We start from the raw sequence: 16,482 nt of genomic DNA on the forward strand, positions 1-16,482 counted from the left end.
CCTCTGGGCAAAATAAGCCTTTGAAAAAGATCTGGAAATTACATTGAATATGTTTTTAAAGTTTAAATTTCTACTCTGCTTGGCTAATATAGTTACTGTAAAGTTAGGACTTATGAATATAAACTCAACAAATCTTTTGCTGTGAATATGAGTATTCCATAAATGCTTGAGATCATGTATTAAAATAATAAGACAGCAAACTATGACTTAAAATGAAGAGCTCTATTTCTAAATAATAGAGTGCTTTAGTTAAAAACAACAAAAACCTAACCTTTATTTTTGCAAAGGGTGCAATCAGATTAGGAAAATATCTTCAGAACCTCACAATGATTTCACATTTAAATTAGTGTTTTCCAAAACTTCTGTTATGTATACTAGATCTATGAAATTCTCACCCTCTTAGGATCCTTCACAAAGTAACTTCCACTTGAACCTTGAGAGATTCTTTCTGGAAAAACTCCAAATTCTACTGCTTGCTCTGCTTTCAACACAGTATCAGCAAATTCAGGATCATCCAAGAATGTATTCAATACTGAAGAACCAACAATTACCGCATTAAAACAAACAAACAAACAAGCAAACAAACAAAAAACGACTAATGTTAATACAGACTATGAGAGTTCAGCTATGAGAATGCTCATGATGGGGACCTGTAATACTGGGTTAGGTTATTAGCATTAGGACATTAAGGTACAGAAAAAAATGTAATCAAGCATCATATGGGTTTCTTGGATTCTTCCTTCTTTCCTCCCTAACCCCACTTCTCTTTAAACTTCAAGTAATGAACATGAAAAAGAAAATCCCTATTTGTTGAAATAATCACACCAATACCTCATTACTCTGAATTCCTCTTCCAGTGGTTTTGCTCTAGCCTACCTCAGCTTCCAACCGCAAAGTCATACCTCAGATCTGTCATTACTAATACCTGCAATCTTTCCATACCTTTCAATTTCAAGTAACTTCTCTCTTCCTAGTTCATTCCCTCTGGTACCCTGAATCCCCAAAATTCTTCCAACCCCCTAGGGTATACAAAACACTGATCTACCATGTTGTCGCTAATCTTTGTGTCCTTATTTCCCTTCTTGGCCAGCTTAAATTATGGTCAGTCATCACATAACCACTCTTCCTTTCCTCCCTCCCCTCATCATGGCCACCTGGAAAAATCCCAGTCCTGGTTAAACTGAACTGTCTGCTGAGTATGCCTAGGCCCAGACAGCTAAACTCAACTAGACAAACACAAACAACAATGCCTGATAGCTCACTTGAATTTAATTTCATCACCAGAAACTTCAGGAGGGCCCTTCATAATGCTTGGGAAGCATATTACATTCCTGTTATGGACTGACTGTCCTCTCAAAATATGTTGAAGCCCTAACTCCCAATGGAATTATATTGGAAGATAGAGTCTTTGGAGGGTAATTATACTTAGGTGAGGTGATGAGATAAGACCGCCAGGGCAGGATTAGTGCCAAGGGCATGCTCTCTCTCTCCCTGTGTCACATGAGGACAGAGTGAGAAGGTGGCTCTCTGCAAGCCAGGAAGACAGCCCTCTCATCTTGCACTTCCCATTCTCCAGAACTGTTAGAAATAAATGTCTGTTGTTTAAACCACTCGGTCTATGGTATTTTGTTCTAGCATCCTGAACTAACACATCTCCAGGTACACAGTCTCTCCCACTGTTCTGGACAACTCTCAAATCCTCCTCTCTTCTCAAATTTTCAACACTTCCTCTCCCTCAGATGAGCCTTAAGAGATGCAGTCAGAAAAAACTATCATCAGCCCTCTGCACCACATCTGTTCTGATACCCTCTGCCTTCCACCTGTTACTATAGATGAACTGTCTAAGCATCCACTTTGTGTACCGGACCCTATCTCTTCCTGATGAGTCCAGAGCATTTCTCCAGCATTTCTTCCCTGCATCAATATTTCCCTCTTTATTGGATCATTTCCATCACCATGCAAAGCATGCTATAATTTTTCTCATCCTAAATCTAACTTCCACATTACTCCTAGATGTTCTGCATTTCTTTTTTTTTTTTTTTCCAAGATTCCATTTATTTATCAGAGAGAGAGGGAGAGAGCGAGCACAGGCAGACAGAATGGCAGGCAGAGGCAGAGGGAGAAGCAGGCTCCCTGCAGAGCAAGGAGCCCGATGTGGGACTCGATCCCAGGACGCTGGGATCATGACCTGAGCTGAAGGCAGCTGCTTAACCAACTGAGCCACCCAGGCGTCCCAATGTTCTGCATTTCTTGATGGTCTCTATAGTTATTCATATTTTCCATCTCCAATTTTTCTTCCCCGATTTTCTCTTGAACCCATTTAAATCAGGCTTCTGTCCCAACCACTCCATTCATAAAGCTTTTGTTGGGGTATGCAGTCATCCATATTGCTAAATCTAACCTCAAAACTCATCTTCCTTGCCCAATTCCAACATTTGACCTTGTTGGTCACTCCCTCCTCCTTCACTTGTCTTCCAGGATTCCCCTTCACCAGGTTTTTCCACTTCATTGGCTTCTCTTTTTGTCTCTTTGCTGGCTCATTTTTATCTCCCTGACAGACTGACTTTGCAATGCCTCAGATTCAGTTCATGGTCCTTTTCTCTTCTTCATCAGCACTGATTAACTCCCAAATTTATATTTGGGCCTGGACTTCTGCCCTGAACTCCAAACTACTATACTCAATATCTCTACTTGGATGTTTAATGGACAGCTCAAACTTTACTCCGCCAAACTCAATTCTTATCTTTGTCACCCTTCCTGACTGCTTTCCTCCCAAGTTTCCCTATTTCAGTTGCTGGCAACTCCAAATCTTTCAGCTGCTCAGACCAGAAACCTTGGAATCATCCATCATCTTAAAACTCTTACCATCAACATTTAAACCATCAGCACTTTGCATGACTCTATCTTACATAAACACCCAGAATCCAACCATCTCCATCCCCTCAATGTGTTCCAAGTGACTATCAACTCTTAACCTGGATTATTATGAGTCTCCTAACCACTCTCCGTCTTCACCCATGCCTTCTCTATACTTGACAGAGAAACTATAGCAGTAATTCTTTCAAATCATGTCAGATCTGGGGAACCTGGGTGGCTCAGTTGGTTAAGCGCCTGCCTCTGGCTCAGGTCATGATCTCAAGGTCCTGAGATCAAGCCCCAGTTGGGCCCCCTGCTCAATGGAGAGTCTGCTTCTCCCTCTCCCTATGTCCTAAACCCCCCCCCACACACACACCCAGCTCGTGCTCACGCTCTCTCAAATAAATAAATAAATATTTTTTAAAAAAAGATGTCAGATTATGTTACTTTTGTACAAAACAGCCCAATGGTTTCCTATCTCACTAAAAGTCCAATCCTTATAATGGCCCCAAGGCCCTATACAATCCTCCCTAACTTCCACTTTAATGACCTGTTTAGCACTTATGACTTGGAATAATATATAATACATAACAAATTATTTATTTATTTTGTGAGCTATAAAAAGACAAGGATTTCTTTCACTATACTTGTATAGTTCCTGGAACATAATAGGCACTCAATACACACTTGCAGAATGAATTAACAATTTATCATTTAAAGCAACAGACAAGGCAAAAATTATTCATACTTTACTTTGGAAGGTATTTAAATGCTATTACATGCATTCAACATTATGAAAATTCAAAACATAAACTTACCTTAACTTAAAATTTGCCTTAATTTAGGCAGAAATAAAACTGTTATTTATTTATTTTAAAAAGTATGTGGTAAGAAAAATGCCACAAAAAAGGCAATTGGACATATTTAACTTACTTAAAAGAAGAATAAATAATCCAAGTATTTTAGTCATGTCAATACAATTGATATGCTAATTCATAATCATCCTCATTTACCTCATGAAAATAATTAAGAATGGAGGAACTTTCTCTTTAATCACTGTATATCCCTGGTACCTGGATAAGGGATCAGCATTTACTGAGTAGTTAATAAATATTTAATGGAATAAATGAAGTATTATTTATGTGCTAGAAGATGCCAGTAATAATTATCATTAGTCAAATGGTATTTCTTCTAGGCCAAGACTCTTAATAAGAAAGAATTTGAAAAGTTATTTATTTCAACCCTGCTCCTAGCACCAGTATACCTTTTTTTTTTTTTTAAAGATTTTTATTTATTTGACAGAGAGAGAGATCACAAGTAGGCAGAGAGGCAGGCAGAGAGAGAGGAGGAAGCTTGCTGAGCAGAGAGCCCGATGCAGGGCTCCATCCCAGGACCCTGGGACCACTACCAGAGCCAAAGGCAGAGGCTTTAACCCACTGAGCCACCGAGGCGCCCCAACCAGTATACTCTTTTAATATATCACTAGAAGGGGGCTCTTTGGGCAACTGTTTCAACACTTTCAAGGAGACATCACTGCTTTTTACTTGCTCCTCTTATATGGAAAAAAATATAAGCTCCTCCTTTTTCTCGAAGTAAGTCTCCTGTGGTTTCTCCGAATGTCCTAGACCTACTATCTGGAGCAAAACAAAAGTCCACTTACTCCTTTCTTCCCAGGGGTAGCCCTTCAAATAGCTGAAGATCATTTCATGCTCTCCTAAGTCTCCTCTATTCTCCATCTCCTTCCAGATGGAAGTGTTTTCAGGCTTTCCAGCATGTGAGTTGCCCTCTTGTTTCATGCCTCAGTTGTTCAATGTGCCCCATTAAAATATTGTCTTCAGAATCCAGAAACCCATTGCAGAGAATAGAGATGCCTGTCAGTGTTCAGCAGTATACCAAAATGAGAAGCATTCTAGTATTACATTAGTTGTTTAGGAATCTGGTCATACCATTAACACATACTGAGCTAGCTAAACTCTTAGACCACTCTGGGTCTGTCCCATGCCATACCTGAGCAGTTCTTGTGGAAACTATGTGCAGACTAAATGTTATCAAATTGTTTTATGGGCTAAGCTTTATGAGTTCATCATAAAACCTACCTTTGTTGCTTTTATGGATCCCATGCGCATGCTCTGAACAGTTAAAAATTCCGTTTCAAACAAAATCAGATCAAGTAGAACCATTCCTATAAAATCAGTCAGCATATTCTTAATCCCTTTCTCTTTAATTTGTCCCTTACTGAGCACTCGTCTTTAGGATAAATGAGATAATCTCCCCACATGAAAATGGGCATTCTTTGAAGATGGCCTGGATTTACCATCACTTGTTAGAATGACACTTAAAAGACAACTGGTCTTACCATCTAAATGATCAGCCAGAAAAAATGACCACATATCAACTGTTCTAAAATCAAAGAAACTGTTTTTTAGGAGATAATTTTTCTTTAAGTCATAACTCACAATTACATTATAAATCTTTCTTCATTTTACTTTCTGAAATGTACATCTGGCAATTACTTTAACTTGGAGGATGCTTCCAAAAGTTATGCTGCCTCAAGTTGTACATGCTATAGGAGATTTGGTTTGAAGGTTTGTAGTCATTGTTTTGATTTTTAATAGTAGAGGGGCATGGTTAGCCACATTTTCTTTAATTAAAAGAAATTTTGGGGGGGCACCTGCGTGGCTCAGTGGGTTAAGCCTCTGCTTTCAGTTCATGTCATGATCTCAGGGTCCTGGGATGGAGCACCTCATCGGGCTCTCTGCTCAGCAGGGAGCCTGCTTCCCCTCACCTCTCTCTGCCTGCTTCTCTGCCTACTTGTGATCTCTGTCAAATAAATAAAATCTTTAAAAAAAAATTTTTTTTTCAGGTAAAATTACTGTTATCCCTCAAGAAATAAACTATAAGGCTTTGATTTGTTGGTGTATCAAAGAATTTTCTGAGGAAAATATCACTTCTACCTCTGTGTACTCCCTTCTGGTTTCCTCTAAGATGTGTCAATCTTCTATTCAAGTTCCAGTCCTATTTGAGCTCCTCACTTTTCAAAAGATATCCAGCACATCCTCTCAACATTTGCCTATGCTATTCCCCATGTATATTCCAAGCTTCCTTCCCACGGCTAATTCTTACTGATCCTTGAACTCCATCTCTTCACTTGTAGCACTAGGACAAAATGACCTAAGTTCCAGAAGGGCAGAGACTGTTGTTTTGCTCTCTGGTATACTCTAACCACTTAAAAACAGTGCCTGGTACCTAGCAGGCCCTTGATAAATCTCACAATTATTTATTAACAAACTATCCCCTTGAACACACTTAAGAGTTATCACTGGCCTCGTAGTAACCAAAACTGAAAACAGAATAAGAGAATTCATTTTATAAACCTTTTATATAATTACATGTAGTAATTATCAAGGTCTCATTTTAATAAATAAACCAAAATGAGCCCCTCCTCACTTCAGGGGTTGGAATTCTATCTTACCCAATGACCGGAATAGTTTCTAAAAAGATAAGTAGTTAGCTTACTGGTTTGGTGATCTGAACCCTGCTCTTGGGAGTTCCAGGGCCATTTTTCAGGTCTCAAATTGGATACTGTTTCCTCTGCTAAGTGTTCCCTGGCCCCTAAATCCAGGACACAGTTCAAGGAACCCTCAGTTTTCCCCATTCAAATACACTGGCTGTTGAAACTGTTTTAATTGACTGTTTCCACCATTAGGCTAAAAAGCTATGTGGGGACAAGGCTCCTAATTGAACACGCATCTGATATCTGGTCACCACTGTTTCCCCAAGGCCTCAGTTCCCACCGGCACCCAGCAGGCACTCAAGCATTTGAGAATGATTTATCTCAGCAATAAATGGAAAACAAAAAATAGGTGTCTTCATATTACTAGTTGAAGAATAATCTCTTGAGAGAGAGAAGTGGCTTCTCAATCAGTACCTTTCAAAAGGTCAGTTATGGAGGACTGTCAAGACACATAGGGCATCTACTCTTCTAACACCTTCCTCTAAATTCAGCCAGATGATCAGCATCTAGAATACAGATCCAGCAATACTTACAGCACCATCCATTAGAAATTCTTCTATTACAATGGGCTTCAGGGACGTTCTAAGAAATACCCCTACGAAACTCATCACTTTTATTACAAAGATACTATTCATCATGTAGTCTCTTCTCCAAAAGATACATGACAGATTTTCCTTTGTCAGGTCTGTTTTGACTCAAATAACTGGTTTAACTTTATGGGCACATTGACTGTGCTCCCCTCAAGTTGGCTCCTCAGGAACTTTAGAGATCAGATTTGTGGGCTGCCTGCACCAAGCATCCAATGTGCATTTTGTGTACTCTTATGCCAGCCTCCATTACCTTACTTCCCACCCACGTCTTTCTTCCTTACTTTAAGATTTTTTTTTTTTTTTTTTAGTTATTTGACAGAGAGAGAGAAATCACAAGCAGGCAGAGAGGCAGGCAGAGAGAGAGGGGGAAGCAGGCTCCCCGCCAAGCAGAGAGCCTGACGCGGGGCTCAACCCCAGGACCCTGAGATCACGACCCGAGCTGAAGGCAGAGGCTTAAACCACTGAGCCACCCAGGCGCCCCTCTTCCTTACTTTAAATGATGCTATTTTGTTCAAACATTTATAAAGCACCATGAATTGTTAAAAGGCTTATAAATATACACTTCCTTTTCCTTTGGTAGTTCTTTGTGTTCTAACACCATTCCCTAATTGTAGACTCTCTAAAAAAACTGTTAAGTGCTCCTGGTTTGTATTAACTGGGACCTTGAGAAGTCACTTCATCTCTCTGTGCTTCCTTAAAATGAGACTAACATATAGTAGACACTTCATGGGGTTAGTATGAATTAATGGAACTGAAGTACATAGAACTATGCCCTACACGTACTGCTACCTAGGTATTAACTATTATCATCTTTATTACTCTCCAACTCACTGATTAAAATGACAACTACAACAAGGAATGCCACTAATCTCTCTACTTTGACACTGACCCAACACTGTGTTTATGCTGGTTCCAGACTCTGTCAGTGTCTTGCTCAAGTGAAGGTTACAGACATTCTTCCACTGGCTGAAGTACATAAAATTCCTATTTACATTAAAAAAAATAGATAAGCATAAATGTATATGCTTTAAGCATAAGATAAATCATGTTAATATCAACCTAAAGGTAAGAATTGCTTAGAACTAAAGAGGTGGCTTTATGGAAGTTGGGTGGTAAAGGGCAAAGGAAGTTACCATTAACTTATTAAAATAACTCATTAAAAAATAACTTAAAAATCTAGTTATATTACTCAATCATAAACTTTTTAGGAGACTAGTATGAAATTTTTAAAATACTTTTTACAACTCAAAACTATTTTTTAGTCCATTAAAAATAAGACTTCCATTAATAACCACAAGTAACAATTACTTTATAATACTCGGGATCTACAGCAAAATGGAAAAAGTGCAGGGCATAAAAAGAACTAGGCTCAGTTCTGGCTTTACCACTTCCTGTATACTTGACTTCGGCTTACCGCTGAAGTTCTATGACCTACTACTAGTCATCACAGTATTATTCATTTTCAATCCTCATAACATGGGTGAGGGTGAATAACAACTTGTTGTGCTGTTGTGAGAATTAATGAACTACACAAAAAGAAATCTTAGCCAACTGTAAACTGTGATATAAATTATTACCATTTAAAACGGGAGGAATTCTCTTTAGTTACCCATCTTTATTCAGAGTACTACAGTCTATACTACTGTTACTTTTTCTAGACTTAATACTTTTTCTTCTTTTTTTTTTTTAAACAAAGCCTCACTTTCATAGAATAACCACACTCAAGAATAACCACACAGAATAACCACACTCTTTTAGGCTCCATTAAAATCTAGCTACCCAGGTAGCTTTAGGGTAGGAAAAAAAAGCAAACTAGCCACACAGATTTTAGTTACTTTACAGAAGGATTCTAGGTAATACAGAAACAAATTACATAGCTAGGTGAATGTGGGTCCCTTTGTGATCATCATGTTTGTTCTGTTCAGTGTTGTACGGTCAATGCACCTGTTAGCTAATGTAATGACAGCAGACCTGGCATGTCAGAGCAATTAGCTAAAGCTTTATTCATGAAAGACCTGAAGGGGAAAGTTTGGTTCTCCGGGGCCTCTCCGATTTACCTGAGAGGATGTTTGAATGTAAGCTCAACTACAACTTGAATAACCTATTCTATCCCAAATTCCTTAAATTGTAGGAGCCCCATTATTGTAGTGGTAGCAGTACATGTAAAATCTAAAAACTCAGGGATAAGCAAGCAGTATTAATTAAAGCTGCATTTTCTGTAGCTTTTCTTTAAGCCATCACATACAGACTTCTACTACAGGCACAGTACACACCTCATCTCACTTACACCATCCCAACCACCAACAAATAGATGTAACCATAATTTTACAAACGAGCCCATCTCATCTTCAGCTATGATTCATACAAATGTACCCTATTTTACTATCAAAGTAGCCTAACTCGACTCAACTTGCCAAAAAACTTACTTTATCAAGGAATATCCATGCTTGCAAGAGCATGCCTACACTTTTTACTGGTCTTCAACATCGTACCAATTACCCTCTTTTCTATCTGAGGCTACCGGTCCACTTAATAGTGGAAAAGTGCCCCCCTCCCCCTCGAAGTGTAAGAACAGAAAGGGCTCCAGAAAGAAAACTTTGCAAGAGAAACCACAGCTAGAGAAATTCAACTGCCTCTGCCCCCTCTGACTAACGTCACAATAACATTAACCAGAAAGTTTTGAAATGTGTCCGGATGGCATCTAGACTTCTTGCTGTTCATCTCTCTGCTGTCATCCATCTGCCTGGCAAATTCACAACTCGGGGAACCTTCCTGACAGTTCACGGTTCTTAAGCCAAACCTCAAGTCCAAACTTGAGCAAACAACTTACGTCATTTCACCGTGCTAAGTTTTTCTCAGTGTCTGATTTCAAAAGTTTAGGCTTACTCTTGCGGGAGGCCCCCAGGATCAGAGTGACAACTACAGGCCTTAGGTGAAGTGGCCTATGCCCCCTGGGAAAGATGCGAGGACACCGGGGAGCGGAGAGAAAGGCAAGGGGTCCAAGCTTCGGCTGCCGGCGGGCCCCCTGGTCCGTGCTCCGGATGGGAGGGTTGCCTGAATGACCGCCTTTCCTCCCAGGCAAGTGCTGGTGTGGGACAGAGATGGGACCCTGCAGGGGCCGGGCGGCGACGCGCTCACGGCAGGGGACCGGGAGGGGGGCTGCGGGGTCGTGTAAGGGCCGGGTCGCACCTGCACCTCGGGGGCGTTTCCGGGTGGGGTGGGTGGGCGAGCTCCGGCTGACACTCACGCTCCGGGAGGGCCGGCTGGACGCGTCCCAAGACCGGAGCAGCAGTTCCTTGTCTCCAGCCTCGCGAGGAGAGGCCGCGCCCTCCTGGCCGGCAGCCTCCACGAGCCTGACGGCGATCCCGGGGGCGCCCTTAGGTGGCTGGGCCCAGGCGGTCCGCGGCAGCAGCGGCTCCCGCTCCTCGTCGTCCGCCGCTTCCAAGCTCCCGCCGCCGTCCTCCGACGCCAGCCGCCCGGACTCGGAGGACTCCGCCATGGCCTCCCTCTGTGCCTTCCGTGTTGAGACCGGCTCAGAGTGGCGAGCTGCCCGGCTCTGGCCTCGGCATCGCGGAGAACTGCAGCCGCTGTGGCGGGTCCAGGACACCTCACAGACTCCCTGCCCGCCAGGCGGTTGTCCCCGCGCAGTCGCCAGCCGCGCCCCACCTCGCGCCAACCCTGCGCCTGCGCGGAAGGGCGGGGGCGTAGTGGGCGGGGCGTGAGGCGGCTGTCACCTGCTGCGGCGGGAGAGGGAAGTTGCGAGGTGGGGGTGGGTGCGCTTGAGAAGCGCTGGGGTTGGCGTTAATATACGTCCGCCGAGGCTCCCCCATCCAACGTAGGTCAGTCTATCCTACACTGCAGAATTCTTTCGTAGAATTTACAACACTCCATACCTACACCTTTATTTCAGTAACTAACATTTGTTACACCTACTACAAGCCCACGAGAGTGGGGACCTTGTCTTTTGTTCAGACATTCTGGACTTCGGTTATTTGTATTTTGTCTCTCCCCCCTCCCCACAACTAATTTAGCTGGAAGTTTTTTTGGGGAGAGGGGATGAAATATTTTAATCTGACGGCAGCACATAATACTGTACAGTGAGCACACCCAGTTCCAGGAGATCCCCTCCAGGTTAGAAGGAAGTTCTCAAAATTAAGTGGATTTGTGAGAGCCTGGCCCCCTGCTCAGGGGAGGGAGAGGGAACAGAATGAACAAAGCATGGAGGTCTCCTCTCCTGTCACTCGTAGATCCAGCTCTGAGCACACCTCTTGTAATACACCAGCTCTTCAGGCTGGAGCCATTAGCCAATCTCCTTCTCCGCACTCTCCACGGAGTCTTTGCCGTGGATAATGTTCCTGCCAACTTGGATGCAGAAGTCCCCACGAATGGTCCCAGGCTTGGAGTCTGGAGGGTTGGTCTCCCCAAGCATCACTCGGCCTGTCTTCACCACGTTCAGGCCCTCCCAGACTATGACAACCACGGGCCATGACTGCATGTACTTGAGCAAGCCAGCCAAGAAGGGACGATCCTTCAGGTCGATGTAGTGCTCCTTGAGAAGGTCTTCAGAAGTCTGAATTAATTTCATAGCAATGGGGCGGAATCCCTTTTGCTCAAAACGCTTGATGATTTCTCCCACAAGGCTGCACTGCAACCCATCAGGCTTGATGGCAATGAAGGTGCGTTCACTGTTGGCCATGGTCCCCTCCAGCTGGTCTGGCTGCCTAGTGAGAAGTTTATCATTTAAAAAAATCTTTTTAAAAAGCCGTCTTTTGGTTCCACTGATTTTTTGTTTTCTAGTTCATTGATTTTTGAGCTTTATTATTTCCTTCTTGCTACTTAATTTGAATTTGATTCCTCTTGTTTTGCCAACTGCTCGAGTAGAAGAGTGTATTATTGATTCCGGACCTTTCCATTTTTTAAAAATAGAAGTATTTAAAGCTATGCCTTTCCCTCTATGCCCTGCTTTATCTGCATTCACAATTTTTGATATTTTGTATTTTCATTTTCATCATTTCAAAATATTTTTTTATTTCCCTTATGGTTTCTTCTTAGACTCATTTCTTTGAAATGTGTGTGTAATTTCCAAATATTTAGGTGTTTTTCTAATTTAATTCTGTTGTGGCCAGAGAAGATAAATCAAGATTTCAAACTTTTTTGAAATTTATTGAGACATTTCATACCCTAGCATGTTACCTGCCTTAGTAAACAGTCTATGTGCTCTTTAAGAAGAATGTGTATTCTGCAGGTGAGTGACTCTGTAACTGACTATTGTTTCTATAAATATCAGTTCAGTATTGATAGTGTCATTCCCATCAGTTATACCTTTATGGGTTTTTAAAAAATATTTATTTTTTTAAAAATTTACTTATTTATTTGAGAGAGAGAGGAAAGCAGGGGGAGAAGCAGAGGGAGAGGGACAGGCAGACTTCAGGCTGAGCACAAGTCCCACGTGGGGCTCAATCCCCGGACTCTGAGATCATAAACCGACCCAAAATCAAGAGTCAGATGCTTGACTGATTGAGCCACCCAGGTCCTCCTATCCTTTTGGATTTTTATATTTAGTTGTTCCATCACTCATTGAGATGAGGGTTACATTCTATGATTGTACATTTGTCTATTTCTTCTTTTAGTTTGTTGAAGTTTTGCTTTATATATTTTGAAGTTGTGTTATTAGGTGCATACACAGGATCTTTATGTCTTCAGTTGGGTTTTTATTTCTACCTGATGATTTTATTTGATCCTTTCCTTCTTTCCTACCTACCTTCCTTTCATTCTTCCCTCCTTCCTTCTTTTTGTAATGGACTGTCCCTCCTTATCTCTTGTAATACTTGTGCCTTGAAGTCCATATTGTCTGATAGTAATATAGCCACTCCACTTTTCTTAGGCTTACTGTTTGCCTGATAAATCTTTTTCCACCCTTTTCAATCAATTTGTATCTTTATGTATGTGTGTTTGTAAATATGCATCTCCTGTAATAGCTTATAGTTGGTAATAAAATCTTGATTTTATTATTTACATTTAGTCTGATAATTTCTGGCTTTCATTTGGAGATTTTAGTCTACTTATTTTTAATGTAATATTGTAGTTGTACTTAGATTTACTGCCATTTGCAACCATATTCTATATGTTTAATCCTTTTTTTTGTTGTTCTTCTGTATGTCCCTTCTTGCTTTCTTTTGGGTTAATCATTATTTCTTCATACTTCATCTTAAGTCCTCTATTGGCCTTCTGCTAAACCTCTTTACATTAATTTGAGTGCTTATTCTAGCACTTACTGTATACATCCTTAAATTATCTCAGTGTGCATAGAGTTTATATCATAGTACCTGATGTAAAATGTGAAAACCTTGAGAAAGTGTTGTTCTACTTATCTCCCATCCTTAATGTTATTATTGTCATATATTAGATCCATATATATTTAAATATAGTCAATAATTTTTGTCTTGAACAATTACATGTCTTATAAAGAAATTAAGAAAACAACCTATACTGTTTTGTATTTACCTATATTTTGCCATTTTCAATGCTCTTTTTTTTTTCCCCCCTAAGTGCTCTTCATTCCTTTCTGAGGATCCAAGTTTCCAATTAGTATAAATTTCCTCTGAAGAATTTTTTTAAAAGCATTTCTTGTAATAGACATCAGCTGGTGATAAATTTTAAGTTTTCAATTATCTGAAGTTATTTTTATTTCACCATCACTTTAAAAATAAACTTTCTCTAGATAAAGAATTCTGGATTATGTTGTCCCTCTGCTCCCCCTCCAAGTTCAAGTCTAAAAATGTAATTTCATTGTCCTCTACCCTTCATTTTTTCTGAATTGTGTCCCTTCACCCACCCACCCAGGTTGCACTATGTCATTTTTTTATAGATGCTTTTAAGATTTCTTCTTTATCCTTGCTTTTTCAATAATTTCACCATGATTCTCTTGATATAAATTTCTCTCTCTCTCTTTCTCTCTCTCTCTATATATATATATTGCTTGAGTTTTGCTTGGGTTTCTTGGATCTGTAGGTGTACGTATTCCAACAAATTTGGAAAAATTTCAGCCATTATTTTTTCAAACTTTTTCCTGTCACATTCTGGGATTCTCATTATATATATGTTAGACTATTTGATAATGTCATAAAGATCAATAGGGCTGTATTAATTTTTTCAAGAAGTTTATCTCTGTTTTACAGATTATATAATTTCTCTTAATCTGTTTTTAAATTTGCCAAGTCTTCAGCCACTTCTAATTGACTGTTAAACCCACCCAGGGGGTGTATTTTCAAATTTTGTGCTTTTCAGTTCTAGAATTTTCATTTGACTCTTTTTAAGAGTTTCTATGAATCTGTTAACATTTTCCATCTGTTAATTTATTATGACTATATATATTTTTAAATCCTTGAGTATATATAAAGTGTTTGAAAATCTTTGCTAATTCTTGTATCTGAGTTATCTTAGAGTCAGTTTCTATTGATTGCTTTTTTTCTTGCCTATGGGTCAAATTTTCCCTTTTTAATGTATTTGTTATTTTTTAAATTGTATATTAGATTTTGTGGATGATATATTGTGGAACCTCTAGATTCAATTTTCTTCCTCTGATGAGTGTTGATATATTCTAGTATGTAGTAAAGTAATCCAGAGTCAAATTCCACCTGAAATTTTTGATCATTTCTTTCAACAATCTTGATGTTGTTTTTGCCTGAGCTCCTTGGAGTCTCCCTCATGCACTGAGTTCAGGAGTCAACCAAGGATTTGGGTAGGGTGTGTGTGTAGATTTTGGAGTTCTCTCCTTCTGTTAGTCCTTCCTTTTCAGGATTTTCCTCCTCCATTTCTAGGTGTTCTGGTAGCTCCAGACTCTAACCTTAAGCCATTAGGACTGTGGCTTTCTGATTGACTTCTAGGTGCTGTTCACAGTACAGACTGAGTAATCCTCCCCCACCCCCATGAAAAGATGTATGAGCATAAATCATACTTACTGTATTTCAATGTTTCGAAGAACAGCCATCCTTTCAATTACTGCCTGCCTGCTTTTGGTTGCTTTCCAGTATCTTCAAATAATTCTTTTTGTATTTTCCCTAAAGTTTAGCATTTTTATCTGTAAATGCGTTAGTCTAATACAACCTCCTTTGACATATTTTATTGGAAATGTATCCTTTAATGAGATAAATGGTACTATATTTTTGTCAGTAGTTTACATGTTAGTACTGGACTCTTACTTATTGCTTGATAAGGCAGGATTCAGTATCAGTTCTATTTGCAGTTTTAGTTTTCAAAGACATAAATGCTGAGAAAATCTGTTGAAATAAATAGATGAATATGGGAAACATTTTATAATAGCAATGTCACTCAAATCTTTGATCTTTCTTTCAAAATATGTACCAAGATCACAGAGTATTTTATCTGATTACCAAAAATTATTTTTATGATTAATCATCACATACCTAATTCAGGTTCTCCTTTGAGTTTTTTACTTTCTCAATTTCTGGAAAATATATCAAAAAGCCTTTTAAAAACATATCCAATTATTAATAATTGCACTGTAACTCTTTCACTTCAAGGCACCTTATCTTTTAACTCATAATATGATACTATTTGCTAAATATAAATATATTTATATATTTATATATGTAGCAAATATATTTTGCTAGATATAAAGATAAACTTATACATTATATATAATAAATATATTTTGCTAAATATAAATATAATATGATACTATCTGCTAAATAATATGATACTATTTGCTAAATGACTTTTATCTTATCAAAACCTTGGAACTATAGGTTGACTCATTCAATATATGTGAAACAGCTAACTTAAAAATTAACTGGTAAAGCCAGGCTGCATTATCAAATCAATAAGTCAAAACAGACTTTTAAAAATTCACATGAATATGGTAAAATATGTTCCTGTGTCAACATCTCAGTTTTGAGGGCTCTGCTACCTTCAGTGTTTCTCACAGATATTTGTTTTGTTTCCATGGAATATTCCCTCTGCCTTTTGGCTAAGATCAAGTGTAGTATCTGTTCTTATCAGTAGTCAGGGTCTAGAAGAGGCAAGATCTTTAAATGAAACTTGCCACCACTCCCACAAACTTATTCTACAATATCTATGTATTCAGGACATCTTAACACAGGACTAAATGCACCATGTCTAATGTGGCCATTACTTTTAAAATAATGCTCCTTTAATAAGAAAATGCAGGAATAATTGCTGCTATCTCATGGGCCTTTTTCTAAGGAGACTTTTCCAAAATCTGTATTTCTAATCTTTGCTAGGAGCCTCAGGTTTTTTACACCCTGAAGCAAGGAGCATTTAGATGATTCAGGAGAGATACTCCTACACCAACTGGCATACTACAGTTCAATTCTGGCACTAATCATCCAGTGTTAGCACAGAACCCATAAGTTAAGGGGTCAGTCCTATGTAAACCTGCTCTCACTTCAGAAGCCAGCCGTATTTCAGGGGGCCCCCAGGCCACTTGCATTTATGACCAACTGTCTACAAATTTGGGGGGATCCCATGACTCCCTCAGAT

The 16,482-nt window shown here is 39.5% G+C and overlaps 2 protein-coding genes and 1 pseudogene across 3 annotated transcripts in view; 1 reads left to right on the top strand and 2 right to left on the bottom strand.

Annotated features, from left to right (window-relative positions):
* Positions 1–10,649, bottom strand: part of PI4K2B (phosphatidylinositol 4-kinase type 2 beta) — a 30,074-nt gene extending 19,425 nt beyond the window's left edge. The window contains exons 1-2 of one of the 2 annotated variants that reach the window (XM_059164450.1): positions 10,150–10,649; positions 396–532 (exon numbers count right to left, since the gene is read on the bottom strand). In XM_059164450.1, coding sequence (XP_059020433.1) covers positions 396–532; positions 10,150–10,459 — 447 coding nt within the window. In that variant the 5' untranslated portion in view covers positions 10,460–10,649. Of the gene's footprint in view, positions 1–395; positions 533–4,516; positions 4,689–10,149 lie in introns of those variants that run through there. The other variant, XM_059164461.1, reaches the window with a different exon arrangement.
* Positions 10,650–11,100: 451 nt separating this feature from the next.
* Positions 11,101–11,672, bottom strand: LOC131825253 (nucleoside diphosphate kinase A-like). The gene has a single exon (XM_059164475.1). It carries the CDS (start codon positions 11,654–11,656, stop codon positions 11,261–11,263), a length of 396 nt encoding a protein of 131 aa, XP_059020458.1. The 5' UTR covers positions 11,657–11,672; the 3' UTR covers positions 11,101–11,260.
* A 4,257-nt stretch (positions 11,673–15,929) lies between these two features.
* On the top strand, positions 15,930–16,032 carry LOC131822769 (U2 spliceosomal RNA; annotated as a pseudogene).
* The last annotated feature ends 450 nt before the right edge of the window (positions 16,033–16,482 follow it).

This window comes from Mustela lutreola, chromosome 1 (assembly GCF_030435805.1).
Source record: "Mustela lutreola isolate mMusLut2 chromosome 1, mMusLut2.pri, whole genome shotgun sequence".
NCBI classification, from domain to species: Eukaryota; Metazoa; Chordata; class Mammalia; order Carnivora; family Mustelidae; genus Mustela; species Mustela lutreola.

Bases quoted from the DNA above. Each gene is read 5' to 3' on its own strand.
- LOC131825253 (XM_059164475.1), bottom strand. From the start codon at position 11,656: ATGGCCAACAGTGAACGCACCTTCATTGCCATCAAGCCTGATGGGTTG.